General features: G+C 36.6%; 1 protein-coding gene across 1 annotated transcript; it reads left to right on the top strand.

Annotated features, from left to right (window-relative positions):
• Window positions 1-1,205: 1,205 nt before the first annotated feature.
• Window positions 1,206-9,011, top strand: LOC149148956 (putative alpha-1,2-galactosyltransferase C1289.13c). The gene is made up of 6 exons (XM_089438057.1): window positions 1,206-2,117; window positions 3,350-3,382; window positions 3,550-3,640; window positions 3,924-4,187; window positions 8,298-8,575; window positions 8,716-9,011. Exons 1-5 carry the CDS (start codon window positions 1,575-1,577, stop codon window positions 8,444-8,446), a joined length of 1,080 nt encoding a protein of 359 aa, XP_089294183.1. The 5' UTR covers window positions 1,206-1,574; the 3' UTR covers window positions 8,447-8,575; window positions 8,716-9,011.
• Window positions 9,012-16,392: the final 7,381 nt, after the last annotated feature.

Raw genomic sequence — 16,392 nt, 5'->3', positions numbered from 1 at the left:
ATTCAATCAAAGTTTTAAATAGATTGTAATTGTCATTTTATGTATCAAGGAATCTCTAAATAATAAAGGAAAAAATTCTTATCAAATTAAATATAACCATAATAATTTTAAATTATTAAAAATTATATATATGCAAAATTATTTTGGGGTTTTCCTCATTATTAGAATGATATTTATACTAAATCTTAAAATGTCCCCATAATAATTTTAAATTATTAAAAATTATATATATGCAAAATTATTTTGGGGTTTTCCTCATTATTAAAATGATATTTATACTAAATCTTAAAATGTTTGAAGTAAATGATCAAATTAACCATATATTAATAAATCATAGGTAACTTAACAACAATATACTCACTAAAATAAATATTTTGAAAATAAGATTTAAATTTGAATAAGGAAATTAACAACTTTTACTCACTGCACTAAATTATCTATTATTATTTTTTATAAAATAATATAAATTTTACTTTTAATCTATAAAAAACCAAATAACTTTAATTTTTCCTCAGAAAAGAAAATGATGTATGAGTCATGACTTGTAACGGGCAAAGAATGATTTGGCATTAACTAGGTAAGGAGTAAACTAACCGTTCACTAATTTATAAATCCATTATGTTTCCGTATTCTTTATTTCACACCACCCCTGGTCGATGAGTCCAAAGCCAAAGAACTGCCAAGTGGCTTGTCGCGTCACGTTATTTGTAAATCCATCATTATATTTAATTTATAGTTTATTATTATTTTATTAAAGATTTTGTTTTACATTAATATGATTATTTCAACGAGAATTCAACGCGGTGACAATTTTTTTTGATTTTATAATCTCGAAATTTGTATTTAATGAACGATTTCTTTGACATTAATATATGATAATTTATATTAAACAGAGAATTTAGAGCGATGATTTTCAATTGTTTTATAATATTAACAGCGAGTTGTCGTTTAATTAATAATATATAAACGTTAATAATTAATAAAAAATGATAAGTAAATATGGGTTTATCAGGGTCAGCACCACCAACGTATCACCATCATCATCAGCAGCATACAAGGTGGAGCTGTGAAGGGGGCACTTATAATAATTAAAAAATATAAAAAAAGGATTTGGAATTGGATGGTTGTTCAACATCCTTTTAAACAAAAAATTAAAAAAAGGGTTTTTGGTTACTATAAATTAAGAAAAGCAAAGGCATTTTAATCAACGAGCTGTAGATTAAGACGGTTGGAGCAACAAACAAAGTAAAAACTGGAACGTTTCGTATATCTGCGACGAAGTCACAACGGGCAGACCCAACTGCGAAGGAAGCGAGCTAGAAGAATCGCATAAGTGACGTGCAAGGTTCGAGCTTCGGCGAGTCGTGCTTCTTCCAGTGGCTTCTCTTGCCGTCAACACAGGCTTTTATTTCAAATTCGGCGGCGACTGCTCTGGGTTGGAAAGATCTCTGTTCTGTATAAATACATTGTTGCATCCAACGGCAGGATCATTGGAGGTTTTTGTTTATATTGCTAAATCGGCATCACGACAAGCTCTGGGTGCAACGGAGAGGTGTTTATCTGTGAGATTGAGAATGGGAAAGGGAGGGGTTTCTACCCTGTGTCCGCAAAGGAGGGTTGCTATTTCAGAGAGTGGGAAGCATTTTACGAGGGATTACATGGGCATCTCTGTGCAGGATTCGTTTAAAGGGGGCCCGGATATAAAGAACCGGTGCAGGATCTTATCGGAGAGGGCTTTCCGTCCTCTTTTGTTCAGTTTGTTGGCTGTATCCATTGTGTCCCTGTTGCTGGTACATGGCACCGGGGTTGTGTTGTTCAGGGCCAATAATCTGGGCAGGCAGTGCTTTGAGACCCCAATTGAAGACAGGGACAGTCTGAAGAGGTTCAAGATTGCGATGGTGACTTGTTCAGATGAGTCTGGAACCAATCCTAAGAGGTCCTTCCAGGGGCTTATGAAATTGGTTGAGCCCAACAAGAGAAGCTATGCTGAGAGACATGGGTATGATTTCCTCGATGAGAGCGATATTGTTGACAAGACCAGGCCCCCCAGCTGGAGTAAGATCCTGGCTGTCCGAAAGAATCTGCCCAAGTATGATTGGATCTTCTGGAACGATGCGGTATGCCATGCTCTCTACAATGACCCTCTAGCCTATATAAGCGTTCATTTATATAAGTAAACAGTAGGCCGGAGCTGGTTCCACATGACTCCGGAGCCAATTTAAGGGAACATTTATATAAGTAAATAGAAGGTCGGAACTGGTTCTACATGGTCATTTGATATTTCTATTTTTTAGGGTTATTGGGAGTTATCCTTCTAATTCCCAAAAGTTGCCATGTTCGTCATATATGTTTGGTGTATCCAGCTTTTTTAAAAGATTTTTGGTAAATTGGATCATGACAGCTTCCCTTCCCTCGCAGGAAAATGAAATGAAGAGGGAAGAAAAAATACCTGTTAGGGCCGTTTCCACAGCTGGATGTGTTAAATATTGTTTGAAACAGCTGCCTCTGTTAATAGATTTATCAATTGCGTGTATAACCTTCGTAGCTACGTCTGCAAGCAATTTTTTCTTGATACTGGTTTTCTATTTCATTTGGAATTTGTTTCAAGAAACATGCATCGAGTTCCGGGGTTGCAATGCATAACACAGTCTTCCATTGGTATAGGTCTAAGGGGTAGGTATTTGGCCAAAAACCCATCCAAGCCATAAATGGACCCAGGCTCATCCCATTTTGTAGCAAGAAGGGCCTCATTCCTTTTTGACATGCCATTCGTGTGGGACAGACCACTGCAAGAATGGTCTCATCTCTCTTTGACATGCCATTTGGGTTGGACAGACCACAGCAAGAATACCCTGGTGGATGGCTTAATTCTTCGTCAACCTCAACGGTGAACCAAAACCCTATTTACCAATATTGATATTCTTGATTATCAGAACTGAAATGTGCGAATAAGAAAATTCATTTGTGATTTGGCCCATTATGTTGCATGTCTTCTTTTAAATTTTTTATTATACCGTTGCCAGTCATCAAAACTATTACATGGCAGCGTAAAGCTGTTTAAATCAGTCATCTTCTGTTTTTTCTTTTTGGCTTCAGGTGTTCATTATTGTTTCTGATCTTTGTAAGTCACTCAATAATGCATGGTCACTAGCTGCTGCTTGGCAATAGCATTAAAAACTCATTAGATCGCCTTATGGTGAAATCTTCCATTTTCAAGATTTTGGGAACGGGTAAACGGTTTATAGTATAGAATGATCAGCTGCCTTAACATTCATCTAATTTTGTGCTTCTCTCGCTTTTATGAGGTCCATTCAGAATTGGTAATAATAATATACATGTTTCGATGCAGGATTCACTGGTGACGAATCCAAACATTGCCTTGGTAAGTTTTCAAACTTCCATTTATATTCTTATATTGCTTATGCATTTGTATTTTGGTTAATTAAGGATTTATAAGTCCGGATGCATCTCAAGTTAATGTTTAGTCAGTCCTTTCCCAGCACTTTCTGAAATCAAGCAGAATCTCACCATGGATTCTTTTATCTTTAGGAAGATGTTTTATATTCAATTACTGGTAACATGGACTACGAGGACATGCCTGATTTCATTGTGACGGAGGATGTTACAGGTGTCAATGCAGGTAGGCGTTTTCTTATTGTCTGCTTGCTTTCTTTCTGAGAACTCTTAAGAGTTCCATGATATCTAATTTATAGTTGAGAAAATTAACATTATCTAAATCGATGCCAGATTTATCGAGTTATTGCTTTCTTGCATGTAAAAAGAGATATTTTTGAACATATAGACATAAGCGTGTTAACATCTGATATCTTCTTGGCTATTACAGTTTTACTTTTTTTCTTCTAGTGAAATGATTTTTTGTTTTGCTAAATGCTTATTTACTTTCTTCTTGAATATGGACACAGGGATGTTCTTTTTCCGTAATTCTTCGTGGAGCATGCAATTTCTGGATTTGTGGTGGAATCAGACCAGTTTTATTCTTCCTTTTGGCCGCCCTAAAAGTGGCGACAATGATGCATTGAAGGGTTTAGTTAAGTCCATGCCTAAAGATGAGAAGAAGCAACATGTTTGCATTCCACGCATGCAATGTGTATTCAATTCAAACATGTGGTCTCCATCATGGAAAAACAGCCACCGCTTAATGACTTTAAGTAAAACTGTTTGGCGAGGTAAAAAAGCTTCCATATTTCAAGGCTTTTCAATATTGTTTATTATCTATGCCCTCGAGATGAAATAAAGTTTGCAGGATACCTCATTTTGTCTTTGTAATTATCTCGAGTATAATAATTCAACACATTTTTGCGTGCTGACTGTTGGAGGAAAAGAATCCCTGAAATAATAAGTGTTTTAGAAGAGGATTTTAACAGATGACAACCAATAAAATTTATAACTGCACAGCTTTTCTGAAACTTCACAGTTAAACTCTTAAAAGTTGCTGGAAACATATTTTTCCTCTTTGCCCTTGTATTTTTCGGAGGCTGAATACGAAATCCTTCTAGATTGGGTTTTGATCAGTTCATCCACCTTTAGCTTATAAAATATGCAACTGCAGTTTAGCATGCAGATTATTTTGCTTGTGTATCTTATCAAATGATGCAACTGTGGTTTAGCATGTAGAAAATTTTACTTCTGTACATAGAGAGAAAGTTTGTTCCCAATATGTTCAATTTTTTGCCTGGTTGTCATTAGAATTTTTCGAATTGCTGCTTGGATGAGCCTGAAAAAATGATTTTACTTATTCTTTACAATTTCATCTGTATTTTGCTTTGTATTTCTTTATATTCTGAGTTTTTGCTCTCTTAGACTTGGCTTTTCAAGTTGCGGACGAGTTTGAGACTTTGAGTCATGTTACCTATTTCAAATAATAGTTTTGGTGATAAGTTTGGGATTGGGTTACTTGGTGAGTCTGACCAATAATTGGCAGCAGTCTTTCAGCTGCTGTGTATCACTGATCACTTAACAGTATGATACTAGGCTCCACCTGTTCAATTTATTCAGCTAGTTAGATTCAGTACAACGTCCATTATAAGGGGAAAACTTCTGTCATTCACATGTCAATCATTTCTCTCTATACAATAAAAGGAATAGCAGTGGGACAAATCATCCAGAAAATTGGAGGAAATTCGTAGGCTCAAAATATTGAGTATTAAAAAGATCTGCACTGGATGATGGTTATATATTTGTAACCTACTTTCAACCTTATTCATGACCATCTGCGGATTTATTTGCAAACTTCTCCAGGCAAACTAAAAGTTCATTACAAATTGCAGTCCAGAAGCAGCTGATAAGCAACAAATTGCAAATCAGTATTTTCCTGGCTCTCGTTGCACATTTTATTGTGTATTTTTTTTCAATATTCAATTATAATGCTTGTTTTCTGTTTTATTAAATGCAGACCACATGGCCAATTATATGCAGGGCCTTGGCTTCACTGATGTATACTCTGATTGTTAAACAGAACTTCTAGAATATTAGATGGGATCAAGGTTACACGAATTAATGGTTAAAGTGATTTGTTTTTTAAATTTGTCTTTTAATCTCTTGATATCTCACGTAACTTGTTGCAACTCTCCTCTTCACTCTTGCAAAATGAAAAAGAATGTGAGTTGGCTGAATTTGACAAAGAGAGATTGAGATTGAAATCTTGATTTGCTAGATAAAGTGAATTAATGTACACCATAAGCAATACTTTCTTCCACATGCATGCAAAAGTATTGAATCCATGCTTCTTTAGTATAGAGAGTTCCCTTGTTCTTCCTTCTTGGATGTGATACTGCATTGCAGATATTGCTAGACAACTCTGCTCTTCATTCTTGCAATTTTTAAGATAAATGGAAGTTTTGTAAATTAGACATAGAGAGGTCGAGATGTCAATCGGTAAGCTAGATAGTGAATTGATCTACTCCATGAGCAATACATTCTTGCACAAGCATTTAAAAGAATTGAAGCTATGCTTCTTTGGTCTATCCAGAGAGCTGCCTTTGTACTTTCTCCTTTGTTGAGTTACTAGCAGTGCAGAGATTGCTAGGACATTCTTGGTATTTCTTTGAGGTCTCTTTGCTTGAAGAATAGATTGAGGTTTGCTAGATAACTTGGAGTAAATCATGTACACTTCTATTATATGATTGAATGGGCTATTTAGCAAACCTCTATCTACTTCAAGCCAAGAGACCTTAAAGATTTATCAAGGATGTCCTAGCAATCTCTGCACTGGTAGTAATGTGTCAAAAGTGACTCTCCAGGTAGACCAAAAAAGCATAGCTTCACTTCTTTTACTTGCTTGGCCATAAATATTGCTTTTGCATTTCTGTCAATTTCTTACCTTATTCACAAGACCTTGAAACTTTTCTCCTAGACTTAATTCATAGTTTCAGTTCTGTGATATATAAGAAAATATATCTTGTTTGTTCTCGTGACATAAAATCTCTTACTGTGTTCAATCTACGAGAGCATGTAGCATTTTCCACAGCACAGATTGTGTGAAGGGAAATCTAGTTTGTATTCTAAGCAATGTTGCAAACATTGGCATGGGATAGAATCGGCAAGGGTCCGAAAAACCAAAAAATCAGGAAAATATTGGTAAAAATCGGTAAACATCTGCAAAATCAAGATACCCTCAAAATATCAGTAAAAGTCAGCAAACATCGGCTAGGCCAAAAATTCGTGGTTTCGATATAAAATCAGGACATTATCGAGATATTCGCAACACTGATTCTAAGCTTCTATACTTGTAGTTGCAAGTTTTCTTTGTCAGTTCTTCAAGTTTGGGAATGAACTATAGGTGTATGAATGCAAACAATGGCCGTATGCATACAAACAAGTATATGAGCTTTTCTGTATAAGTTCTTCTGGTATGGAATTGAATTATAGGTGCATGAATGCAAAGATGGGCATATGCATCAAAACAGGCACGTGCATGAGCTTGAGTCAAAAACTTTTAGGTATAGGCAAATGGTGAATTATGGATTTTACATACAAGGACTAATTAGTAACATGCTGAAACAATGAAGAAGATACTTGGGAACAAGGCTAAAAGACAATAACTTACAAAGCCTATGGTATCTTGCAGACTATTGTATGACTGGTGGGATATGAGTCTAACAACTTTGAAATTACTTTTGGTTCACATTAACAAGAAATTCTAACACACTCCAGTATTAACAGCAGTGCCTACTACTTAGTCATCTCCTTATAGGGTTTGGTTAACTGTAATCTCAAATGTGCAAAAGCAATTGAAGGCTGATGCTGGAAAGGATTTTAGTGAGTTTCCAAGGTTTTTGGGCAACTCATGTGCCCTTCCTCTCTTCCCTCCAAACCTATCCTGCACTCAAGGAAACCCATTCCAGAATAGGAGCTGTGCTCTTTGTTTCCAGAACAGGAACCATTTTTGCAGCAGAGGGAAATGGTTCCACCTATATGCTGTAACCTGATCCCATGGCAGGAAATGGTCAGGTGCTGATCCCCTTTTCTGGAATCAAACACAATTCCTTCACATGAAAGGCTTGAGTGCCGACCCCTGATTCTGGAATCCCACCCAATCCATTGACAGGAAATGGATCTGATTTTGGAATCACCAAAATTCAAATATTTGGGTGAGGATCCTTGTCTCCTGAATCTGACCTGAGGGGGGGAGCACAAGTGCCACCTCCTATAGGTGATTCCAGTAACTGTGGGTGGAACCATTTACCTAGAGGTTTTATTAATCTTTAATTATACACCAGAATAAGAGTTGTTCTGTTTGGTTTTTTTGGTTGGGACAGGATTCCTTTTCCAGCAAATGGAAATGATTCCACCTTTGATGGAAACAGATCCCTTGACAGGAAACAGTCTGGTGCAGATCCCCGATCACTTGACAGGAAATGGTTCTGATATTGGAATCTGTAAAATTCAGATATTTGGGGGTGGATCCCTGACTGCTGAATCTGACCTGAACAGAGAGTATGAGCACCACCTCCCATAGGTGATTCTGGTGACTGAGTGGAACTATTTACCTTACGTTGCCCTTTATGTCTCTCTGATGCATGTGTATTATAGTATATACAGCTTAAGAAAGGGCTTTGCTTCATAGAAGATGTATGCTCTGGATTGTTAATACAACTAGACTATTAGGTGGAATTATTTTACCTGTAGGTTAACATTTTTTTAATCTGTTGTCCTTGAGAGGAGTCCTCATTATTATGTTCCATGTCTCTCTGATTCATGTGTATTATAAATTTTCTATTTCTTTATCTGGTCTGTTTGCGTTTGTTTTTGACATTATTAGTGTTTCTGGTCTGCAGGTGTTTATGCTAAAGGGGACTTCATGATTCATTTAGCGGGATTGAATGATAAAAAGAAGTGGGTCAAGAAGATTCTACAGGAACTCGAGGAAGAGAAGAGCACATTTAAGGACAGAATTGTCAATGATTTGAGCATGCTTCATTTTTGAAGGCGCATATTTTTGTTACTAAATTAACCTATTCTTTTTTGCGGGTAGTTCATATCCAATTCATTCATTCTTTTTCCAGTGGAGGGAGGCTCTTATCTGCGATGTTCATTTCAATTTCAGACTTCCTAGGTATGATGAATTCAACTTGAGGATTTTTCTAGAACTAGTTTAAAAGATAGCAACTCCATATAGTCGCTTGATATGCATGATATTTGATGAGTATTTTTTTGGTTTGCCTCTGACAGCTTGTTTTTTTCCATGGTTGCCAGGTTTACAAGTTGATTATTTGTGATGAAGCCTTGTATCTATATCATCGATTTAACCATGTCCTGCTTTGTACACTATATTCTTTTGGTATATCACGAGTGGTTATTGTTTTTATAAAGTGAAATTTTGTACCTGACTTTTTGTTGTCAGAAATATGTGAAAAAGCTGTGGACTGTACTTGATATTTATTGTGACTTGTGGGACACTTTTACTACGCTTGAGATGATAAGGTTCTTTGATTTTACCTTCATTGGCGTGTTACACATTTTGATAAAAAGATAACTTCTATTTTTCATGACTTTTTTTTTTGAAAGTTTCTGATATATAACCTGGGGTTATCACGTTTAATAGCATTCCAATTGTTTTTGTATGGGAAATAATGAAGATTGTTCGGATTTCTTACAAGTTTGAATTTGAGCTTGTTTGGTTCGGATCAATCTGAACTCATTACTGATTAGATGCCCCATGTTTTCAGAGTTGGTACGGGTTTTATGACTGTGATATCACTAAGCAAACAGGCAACGCTGTTGATTGATATCACTAAAGCAAACAGGCATGCTGTTGAAGTGCCTTTGGTGCTAGAAGTTTATGAAGGGTAATGAGATTATATCATTAATTAGATTCGATGCTTTTAAGGTAATTAAATAGCAAATAGTACTGGGAATTTTAGACTGCCACCTAATTGCTTATTGTCTTTTTCTGTTTCCAAGACAGTTGAGGTAAATACAATTCATTTGTTAACTTCAAGAAGGCATTACTGATGACATATACGAACTACATGTTTAATATTCTGCTTTTAAGGCTGCATTCATGCACATATCCAAGTTATAACATGCAAGGAGTGTCTCAATGGACAGGTGTGAAGGGCTATGTAACTTAGCCTTCCACTTGTCCAATATTAAGCTCACTAGGTTTAAATTTGTACACATAATATGGAGTCTTACATGTTTTCTTACTCTCCTCCTTCTCCCTGTTATTTTTTGAAGTCTTCCCATTATTTGCAGTTATGTCTCTGGTGCTGGAGCTTCATCCTTTTCGAACAAGTTTCCAAGATCTCCTTTCTTGCCTCTTTAGGTTTTGCTTCCTAAGATGTCTCCTTCCTTTGCGGTCTCGTTTAAGCGTATGCTTCTTGCTGAGCCCCTTCTTGATTCTAGGTTGATTGCAGTTTTGGAGGTACCCACAGTATGTAAAATAAAAAAATTTGTGAGAGACGCACCCTCAGAATTATAAAAATAATTTATTGTGTCATTATTAACTAACTTCATATTTAATATGCTATTCATGCACAGATCCAAGTTAAAATGCAGTAAGTGTCTCCATGAATGCAGGTATATGTAGTATACTATTCCACTCTCACATTGTTTAGCTTTTGTACATTTAATAGAATTTTGTCCCTACATGTTCATTGACAGTATAAGTCACATGGTTTGGGTTTGAGTTAGAGTTTGACAATAATTAGGTTCAGTTCCAGTTTGAATTTTTTTATGAGGTTTGCCATTAGGTTTATATATATATATATATATAGTCATTAACTTTAAAATGAAATAGAGGATAGAATAGTACGAAATCAACATCAATAAACATACAAAAAAAATGAAACTGCAAGGATAGATTACAAGTTTGAATGGGGCAATAAGGTGTTTTGAGCTATGGACTTGGTCAATGGCTATGAGGTTTGCTGAATCTTGTTTTTTTTCAAAGTTGGCCAAATTTCGAATCTCGAGATTGAAGTTTGGTGAACCTTGTAACATAGCGCCTCCATCCCTTTGATATTTTATTTTGAAATGCTTCCATTTTTTGCATGTCAAGGGGATATTTATTTTGAAATGCTTCCATTATTTGCATGTCTTTGGAGCTGGAGCTTTATCCTTTGCTAGCAAGTTTCCAAAATACCACCATTCTTACCAATGTGTTTTAGGACATTTCCTGAATTTTGGAGTTGCCTACCCATTGCCGTCAAATCATACATCTACCAAGATAGAGCTTCCCTATTTGTTTTTGCTTCCTAATATGGCCTCCTCTCAAGCTCCTGCGAAGTATATAAAACCAAAACTAATTCATTTGACAGATGCACCTGCACAATACCTGCACTGCAAAGTATATAAAACTCAAAAAAATTCGTTTCAAAGTTGCCCCCGCACAATATATGAAATTTAAAAAGTAACTTGTGATGACAATTTTTTACCGCAGGTTGATGGTAGTATATATGATAGTTTGGTGATGTTACAAAATATGTTGAATTCAGATATTTATACTCTCCGTTCGCATAAATTCAAATGTGATCCGCACATGTGGCAGCTCTTGCATTTTTTGTTTTGTTTTAATACACATTGGGAATGATGAAGTGGTCCATTATACAGGAGGCTTGTCAAATAGATTTTGTCCCATTAGAAGTCACTAAAAATTACTATTTCTTTATATATATATATATATATATATATATTTTCTGTAAACGAAAGTTTTAGCATTTTCAATGTTCTGACATAGCAATTTCTTCAAAGTTATTTATTTATATATTTAATTTATTTCCGTAAACAAAAGTTTAGCATTTTCAACGTTCTGACATAGCAATATTTTCAAGAGATGTGATTCTTCTGGAGCATCTAGCTGTAAGTAATTAATTGCATCTAGGGCATCTAGCTATAAGTAGCCCAATTCTAGGCGATGCATGAAGGGGATATCTTGCCTAGTCTCCTAATGTCTATATCTTCATAGGGATAACATGCAGTTCGCATCAAGCAGGGCGTTCCCTAGGCAACTTGAATGCCTTGAACATGGGTTTTTGTGGTCCTCTCAGTGGGTTTTTGTGGACTTCTCATTGGGAGATTTGTGAGACAACAATGCTTTATTTTTTTTGCTCATTGATTGTTTTGGTTTATTCTTGATTTGGTTATCATCTATTCAGTGGATTGGTGATTGGTGTCTCTATAGGTGCAGAGATAATGACCCTGACAACTCATTCCCCCTATTTCAATTTGTTCCGTTTTGCTGGCATGTTATGATATTAGTCTCCGCATTTGTATTTTCTGGTTTTTTTTTTCAAGTCTTTGAGAATAAGGTTGCTGTCTGAATTTAGTTACTTCGCTTTACAGAGTATGCTTTTAGGTTTTTATATGCATTTTTTTCGATATTTTTAATCGGGTGAAGAAGCTCTGCGTCTCAAATCATTTTCATTTGTATTGCATGGTATGTTTGATTTTAGTTTTGTGCATGGTTTTTTTTTTTTTGGTCCTTTTAATCTCAAGTAATTGCGTCGTGGGATGTAGTTGGGAGCCATGTTGCAGCAGTAGCTTTGGTTGTACTTGGTATTTCAAGTCTTGAGAAGCAAATCTTTACCTCAATATGGTCCCGTTGGGCGTGGTATGCAATGATTTTAGTTTCTTTCCTGTACATTTTCTTGGTTCTTTTAGTGTTGAGAAGAATGTTTGCACTTTAGGGCATGGGTAGAAGTCTCTTAGCAGGGATAGTGGTGCCCTGGTTGTGCTTGGTATTTTCAGTGTTTTACCTCAAATTAGTGTTATGATTTTTGTTTTCTACATGTGCTCTTTCGGGTCTCTTTAATCTTGGAGATAATAGTATTTTATCTCAATTTGGTTTCTGTGTTGCATGGGATGGTATGATTTTAGATTTTGGCATGCTACTTTTTTGGTCTTTTTAGTGGTCAGAAGAATCTTTACATCTTAGGATATTGTTAGGAGCCTTTGAGCAGTGATAACAATGTCTTGGGTTGTGCTTGGAATATTACCAATGACTAAGTATGCTCTTCCTTGTTGCTTTGTTTTATTTGTTGTCTTCTCATGACGCATCATGTTATTGTTTACCTTACCCTTTCCTATAATTTTCTGGGAGAGAACAAGTAACGTGTTGGCGTAAATAAAACCGTAAAGCTGTAGTGAAAAACCAAAATTGAGAAAGAAAAAAGAGATCTTTTTTTTTTTATGTGAAAAACCAAAATTGAGAAAAAAAAAAGAGATCTTTTTTTTTTATCTCCGCCAATCTTAACATTGGTGGCCACTTTCAGGCATATGACATTGGTGTACTTGTCGTCAAGATGACCTAGAGCTGTGTGTTGTGAACCTTGACCAAGTCAAGATTATTCAACTCAACATCCCTTAAACTTGATACTATGCATAATAATTAACATATTTTCTTCGTGTAACAATGATACATGCCTACAAGGGGAGCAAACAAATTAGGGTTACAGCCTAGATTGTTGAAATTGTAGCTTGGAAGGTGATTTTGCATGGATTAGGTGTTATGCCATACAATGAGTCACCTTAATTACCTCCTACTACAATGAATTAATGAATTCTCCAAGTGAAGAATTTAATGAATTCCCCAAGTGAAGAATTTAGACGACAATTTAATTTAATTGATGGGTACCTTTTTAGGAAAGGAAAATAAGTCTATGATAGATTAAGTCTTGACCTCAACGGTCAGAGTAAAGTGAGATCTAATCTCAACTATTGACATTTAGGGATTTCACATGAGATTACAGTGTGATCTTTTAATAGGGGTTTCGAGCCAAATGAGAGACACAATTGTGACACGAGTTTGGGACTCATTGGAGCACAATATTTGGCACCAAGAGCGAGAAAAAGATTGATTGAGCTAGAGTGATATCGGCGGAGAGGCCAAGTTAACTTGGATCGAGTAGGCCGAGTTTCTCAAAGTGAGTTTCTCTTGGGTCGAGAGGCCAAGGTTTTTTTGTGCGCAAAACTTCTTTTGTTGGGCTAGTGTGTGGGACATACAAGCACTGAGTGAGAGAGAGGGTTGAGGTCTTTTGTTATGTATTTGTCTGAGCAAATTCTTGTGTAATCGTTGTAAGAAAATAATTCTCCCGAAGCTGAATACGAAGCCCAATGTTTGCTAGTTTTCCTCACACAAGGTTTTCCAAGGTATATTTGTGCTATTCTCTATTGCATGTTTTCGGTTTCGTGCGTTTTTTCTTTTGTTGATTATTTGTTTAAAAACCCAAAGTATTTATTATTACAAATCATATTATAAAGCACTGTTTATTTAAGATATGAGATTATTTGTTGAGACAATAAATTTGTAATTGGGTTTAAAGAAATTAACATGGTGTCAGAGCTATAAATTTTGAATACGAAGCCAAGAATATTTGACACAAGTTCCAAGGCAAGGAAAATCACATTTCATTGTTTTAATCTCTTTGAGGGTTTTATTCTACAATGGCAACCGATATTCGATATAAGGATAGGCTTAAGGGTTCTTCGAATGATTTGCAATGAAACATTTAAATCTCAGCGGTATTCAAGGAGAACACGCTGTGGAATTTTGTTAATACAATATTGGTGTTGCTAAGCTCAAATCCAATTGTGTTTGATTTGCATGAGGTCAAGGAGGCTAAGGTGTTGAGGGTTATTCTTGATGGGGTCGAAGATCATCTCATATCCCGTTTTTTAGAGAAGGATATTTCGAAGATGTGGGATACTCTCACAAAGCTATATCAGTGCGACTGTTAGAGTTGGAAGATGATGCTCAAGGACAAGTAGCATGGCACAAAAATGTACAAGGGCGAGAGCGTGGCATCTTATTTGTTTAGATTGATATAGGTCAGTGACAAATTAGGTGTTGTTGGAGAGATGATTGCTAAGGAGGGGTTAGTGAGTATAGCCCTAAATGGCTTTTCGAAGCACTAAGAGGTCTTTGTCAAGTGTATTATGGGTCGAGATCACCTACTCGACTGGGTAAGGCTTTGGGGTGATTTCATCCTAGAAGAGATCTGAGAAGGTGGCTAGTAGGGAGATCAAAGGAAGAGGTTCAAAGAAGAGAACCTTGCTCTGGCAAGGAAGGGTAAGTAGAAGGCCAAGAAAGGGCCAAGTGAGGAGTCCTCTTCCAAGGGTGAGAAGAAGGATCCAAGCAAAGGTTAAATGCTTTACATGCCATCAGCTAGGCCACTATGCCAACCAATGCCTTAATAAGAAAAAGGGCAAGCAGATGAAGCATGTTGCTACTACTGTATAGGTGGATGAGTTTGCAACATGGTTCGAGAATGAGTTTTTGCTCATTGCTTGTCTCTCGAGTTTAGTTGCCACCACCAGTTTGTGGTACATTGACAGTGGGGTGTTTTGCCACATGATGAGAGTCAAACAATATTTCACCAGTTTGAAGAAGGAATTGGATTTCTACATTGAGCTTGGAGACAATGCCAAATACCATCCAATTAGTATTGGCACGAGCAAGTTTCAAAGGGAGTCTAACAAACCCTTGTTCATGGAGGACGTGTTGTATGTTCCGGGTATGAAAAAGAACTTGATCTAAGTTGCTACCTTGGAGGACAAGGGTCACATTGTGACCTTTGACGAGGGTAAAGTGTATATTGGGCCCAAGAATTCCAACAAAATGAAAGTTATAGGAGTTAGGAAGGGCAAGTTGTTTCAATGAGGTGTGCAAGGGTTGCACACTGGGTAAATATGCCAAGACCAAATTTTCCAGTAGTTACACTAGGTCCAAATGGATTTTGGATCTAGTACACTCATATGTGTTTAGCCCCATGTCAATAGTATCCTTGAGTGGGTACCATTATTATGTGATGTTCATTGAAGACTTCACCAGGAAGACTTGGATTTTTTTCATGAAAAATAAGGATGAGGCCTTGAACAAATTCAGAGTTGAGAATCAGACAAGGAGAAAGATCAAGATGTTGAGGTCAAACAATGGAGGTGAGTACACTTCTAATGCCTTCAAGGACTTCTATGTGTAGGAAGACATCAAAGAGTTGATAGTTCCGTACAACCCTCAACATAATGGGGTTACAAAGTGGAAGAACATGCTATTGTTGGAGAGGCCAATGCCATGCTCCATGACCAGGATCTGCCTTGGTTTTTGTCATATACTTGCATAATAGAAGCCCACACAAAGTGTTGGGCATATTGACACTTGAGGAGACATTTATAGGGAAAAACCCTGATTTGGGAGACATTTGCATCTTTGAGTGCTTTGTGTATTTTCATCTTCCTGAGGAGAAAAGGACCAAGTTAGAACCTATTGTAGAGAAAGGTATCCTTGTGGGGTACAACGAGACTTCAAAAGCCTATCATGTTTACATTCCTGCTCTTAGGGAGGCAATAGTGTGTGGGGTTGTGGAGTTTGAAGAAGAGAGGGCTCTTCGAAAGACTGGTTGCATGAGTTCTTCTATATTTGAGGTTCATAAGGAGCAAGCATCAAAGATTCAATTAACACAAATTCACCTGAATACAGTCACCCAAGTTGGTGAGCAGAGTGAGTGGGCTGCACAAAAAGATCACGATGAGGAATAATGGATTACACACACCCAACTTCAGACTGCAGGCATAGAGAAGAAGTAGGCCAAGTGGCCAAAGCAGACATTGAGAGAGGCTCGGGAGTATGTTGGTACTCAGAGATATTTAGTTAGAGAGAGCAAGGCTCCTCAACTCTATTTCGGCTAATGGCATTGATGAGTGAACTGATCGATGCAAAACTTGCTAACTTATAAGTGGCGTTTGAACGTTAGGTGTGGATGGATGCCATACTGGAAGAATATTCTTTCATTATGAAGAACAACATTTCAGAGGTTGTGCCATGACCAACGAGAAGTCAATTGTTGGATCTAGATGTGTGTACAACATCATGCATGTCGCAAGTGACAATGTGGAGAAGTTCAAAGCCCGTTTTGTGGCTAAGGGATTTTCACA

The sequence above is a fragment of the Pinus tabuliformis genome, chromosome 9, assembly GCF_031772625.1.
Source record: "Pinus tabuliformis cultivar Carrire ecotype Pingquan chromosome 9, CPIR1, whole genome shotgun sequence".
Classification (NCBI taxonomy): Eukaryota; Viridiplantae; Streptophyta; class Pinopsida; order Pinales; family Pinaceae; genus Pinus; species Pinus tabuliformis.
This window is presented reverse-complemented; position numbering and strand designations above follow the sequence as displayed.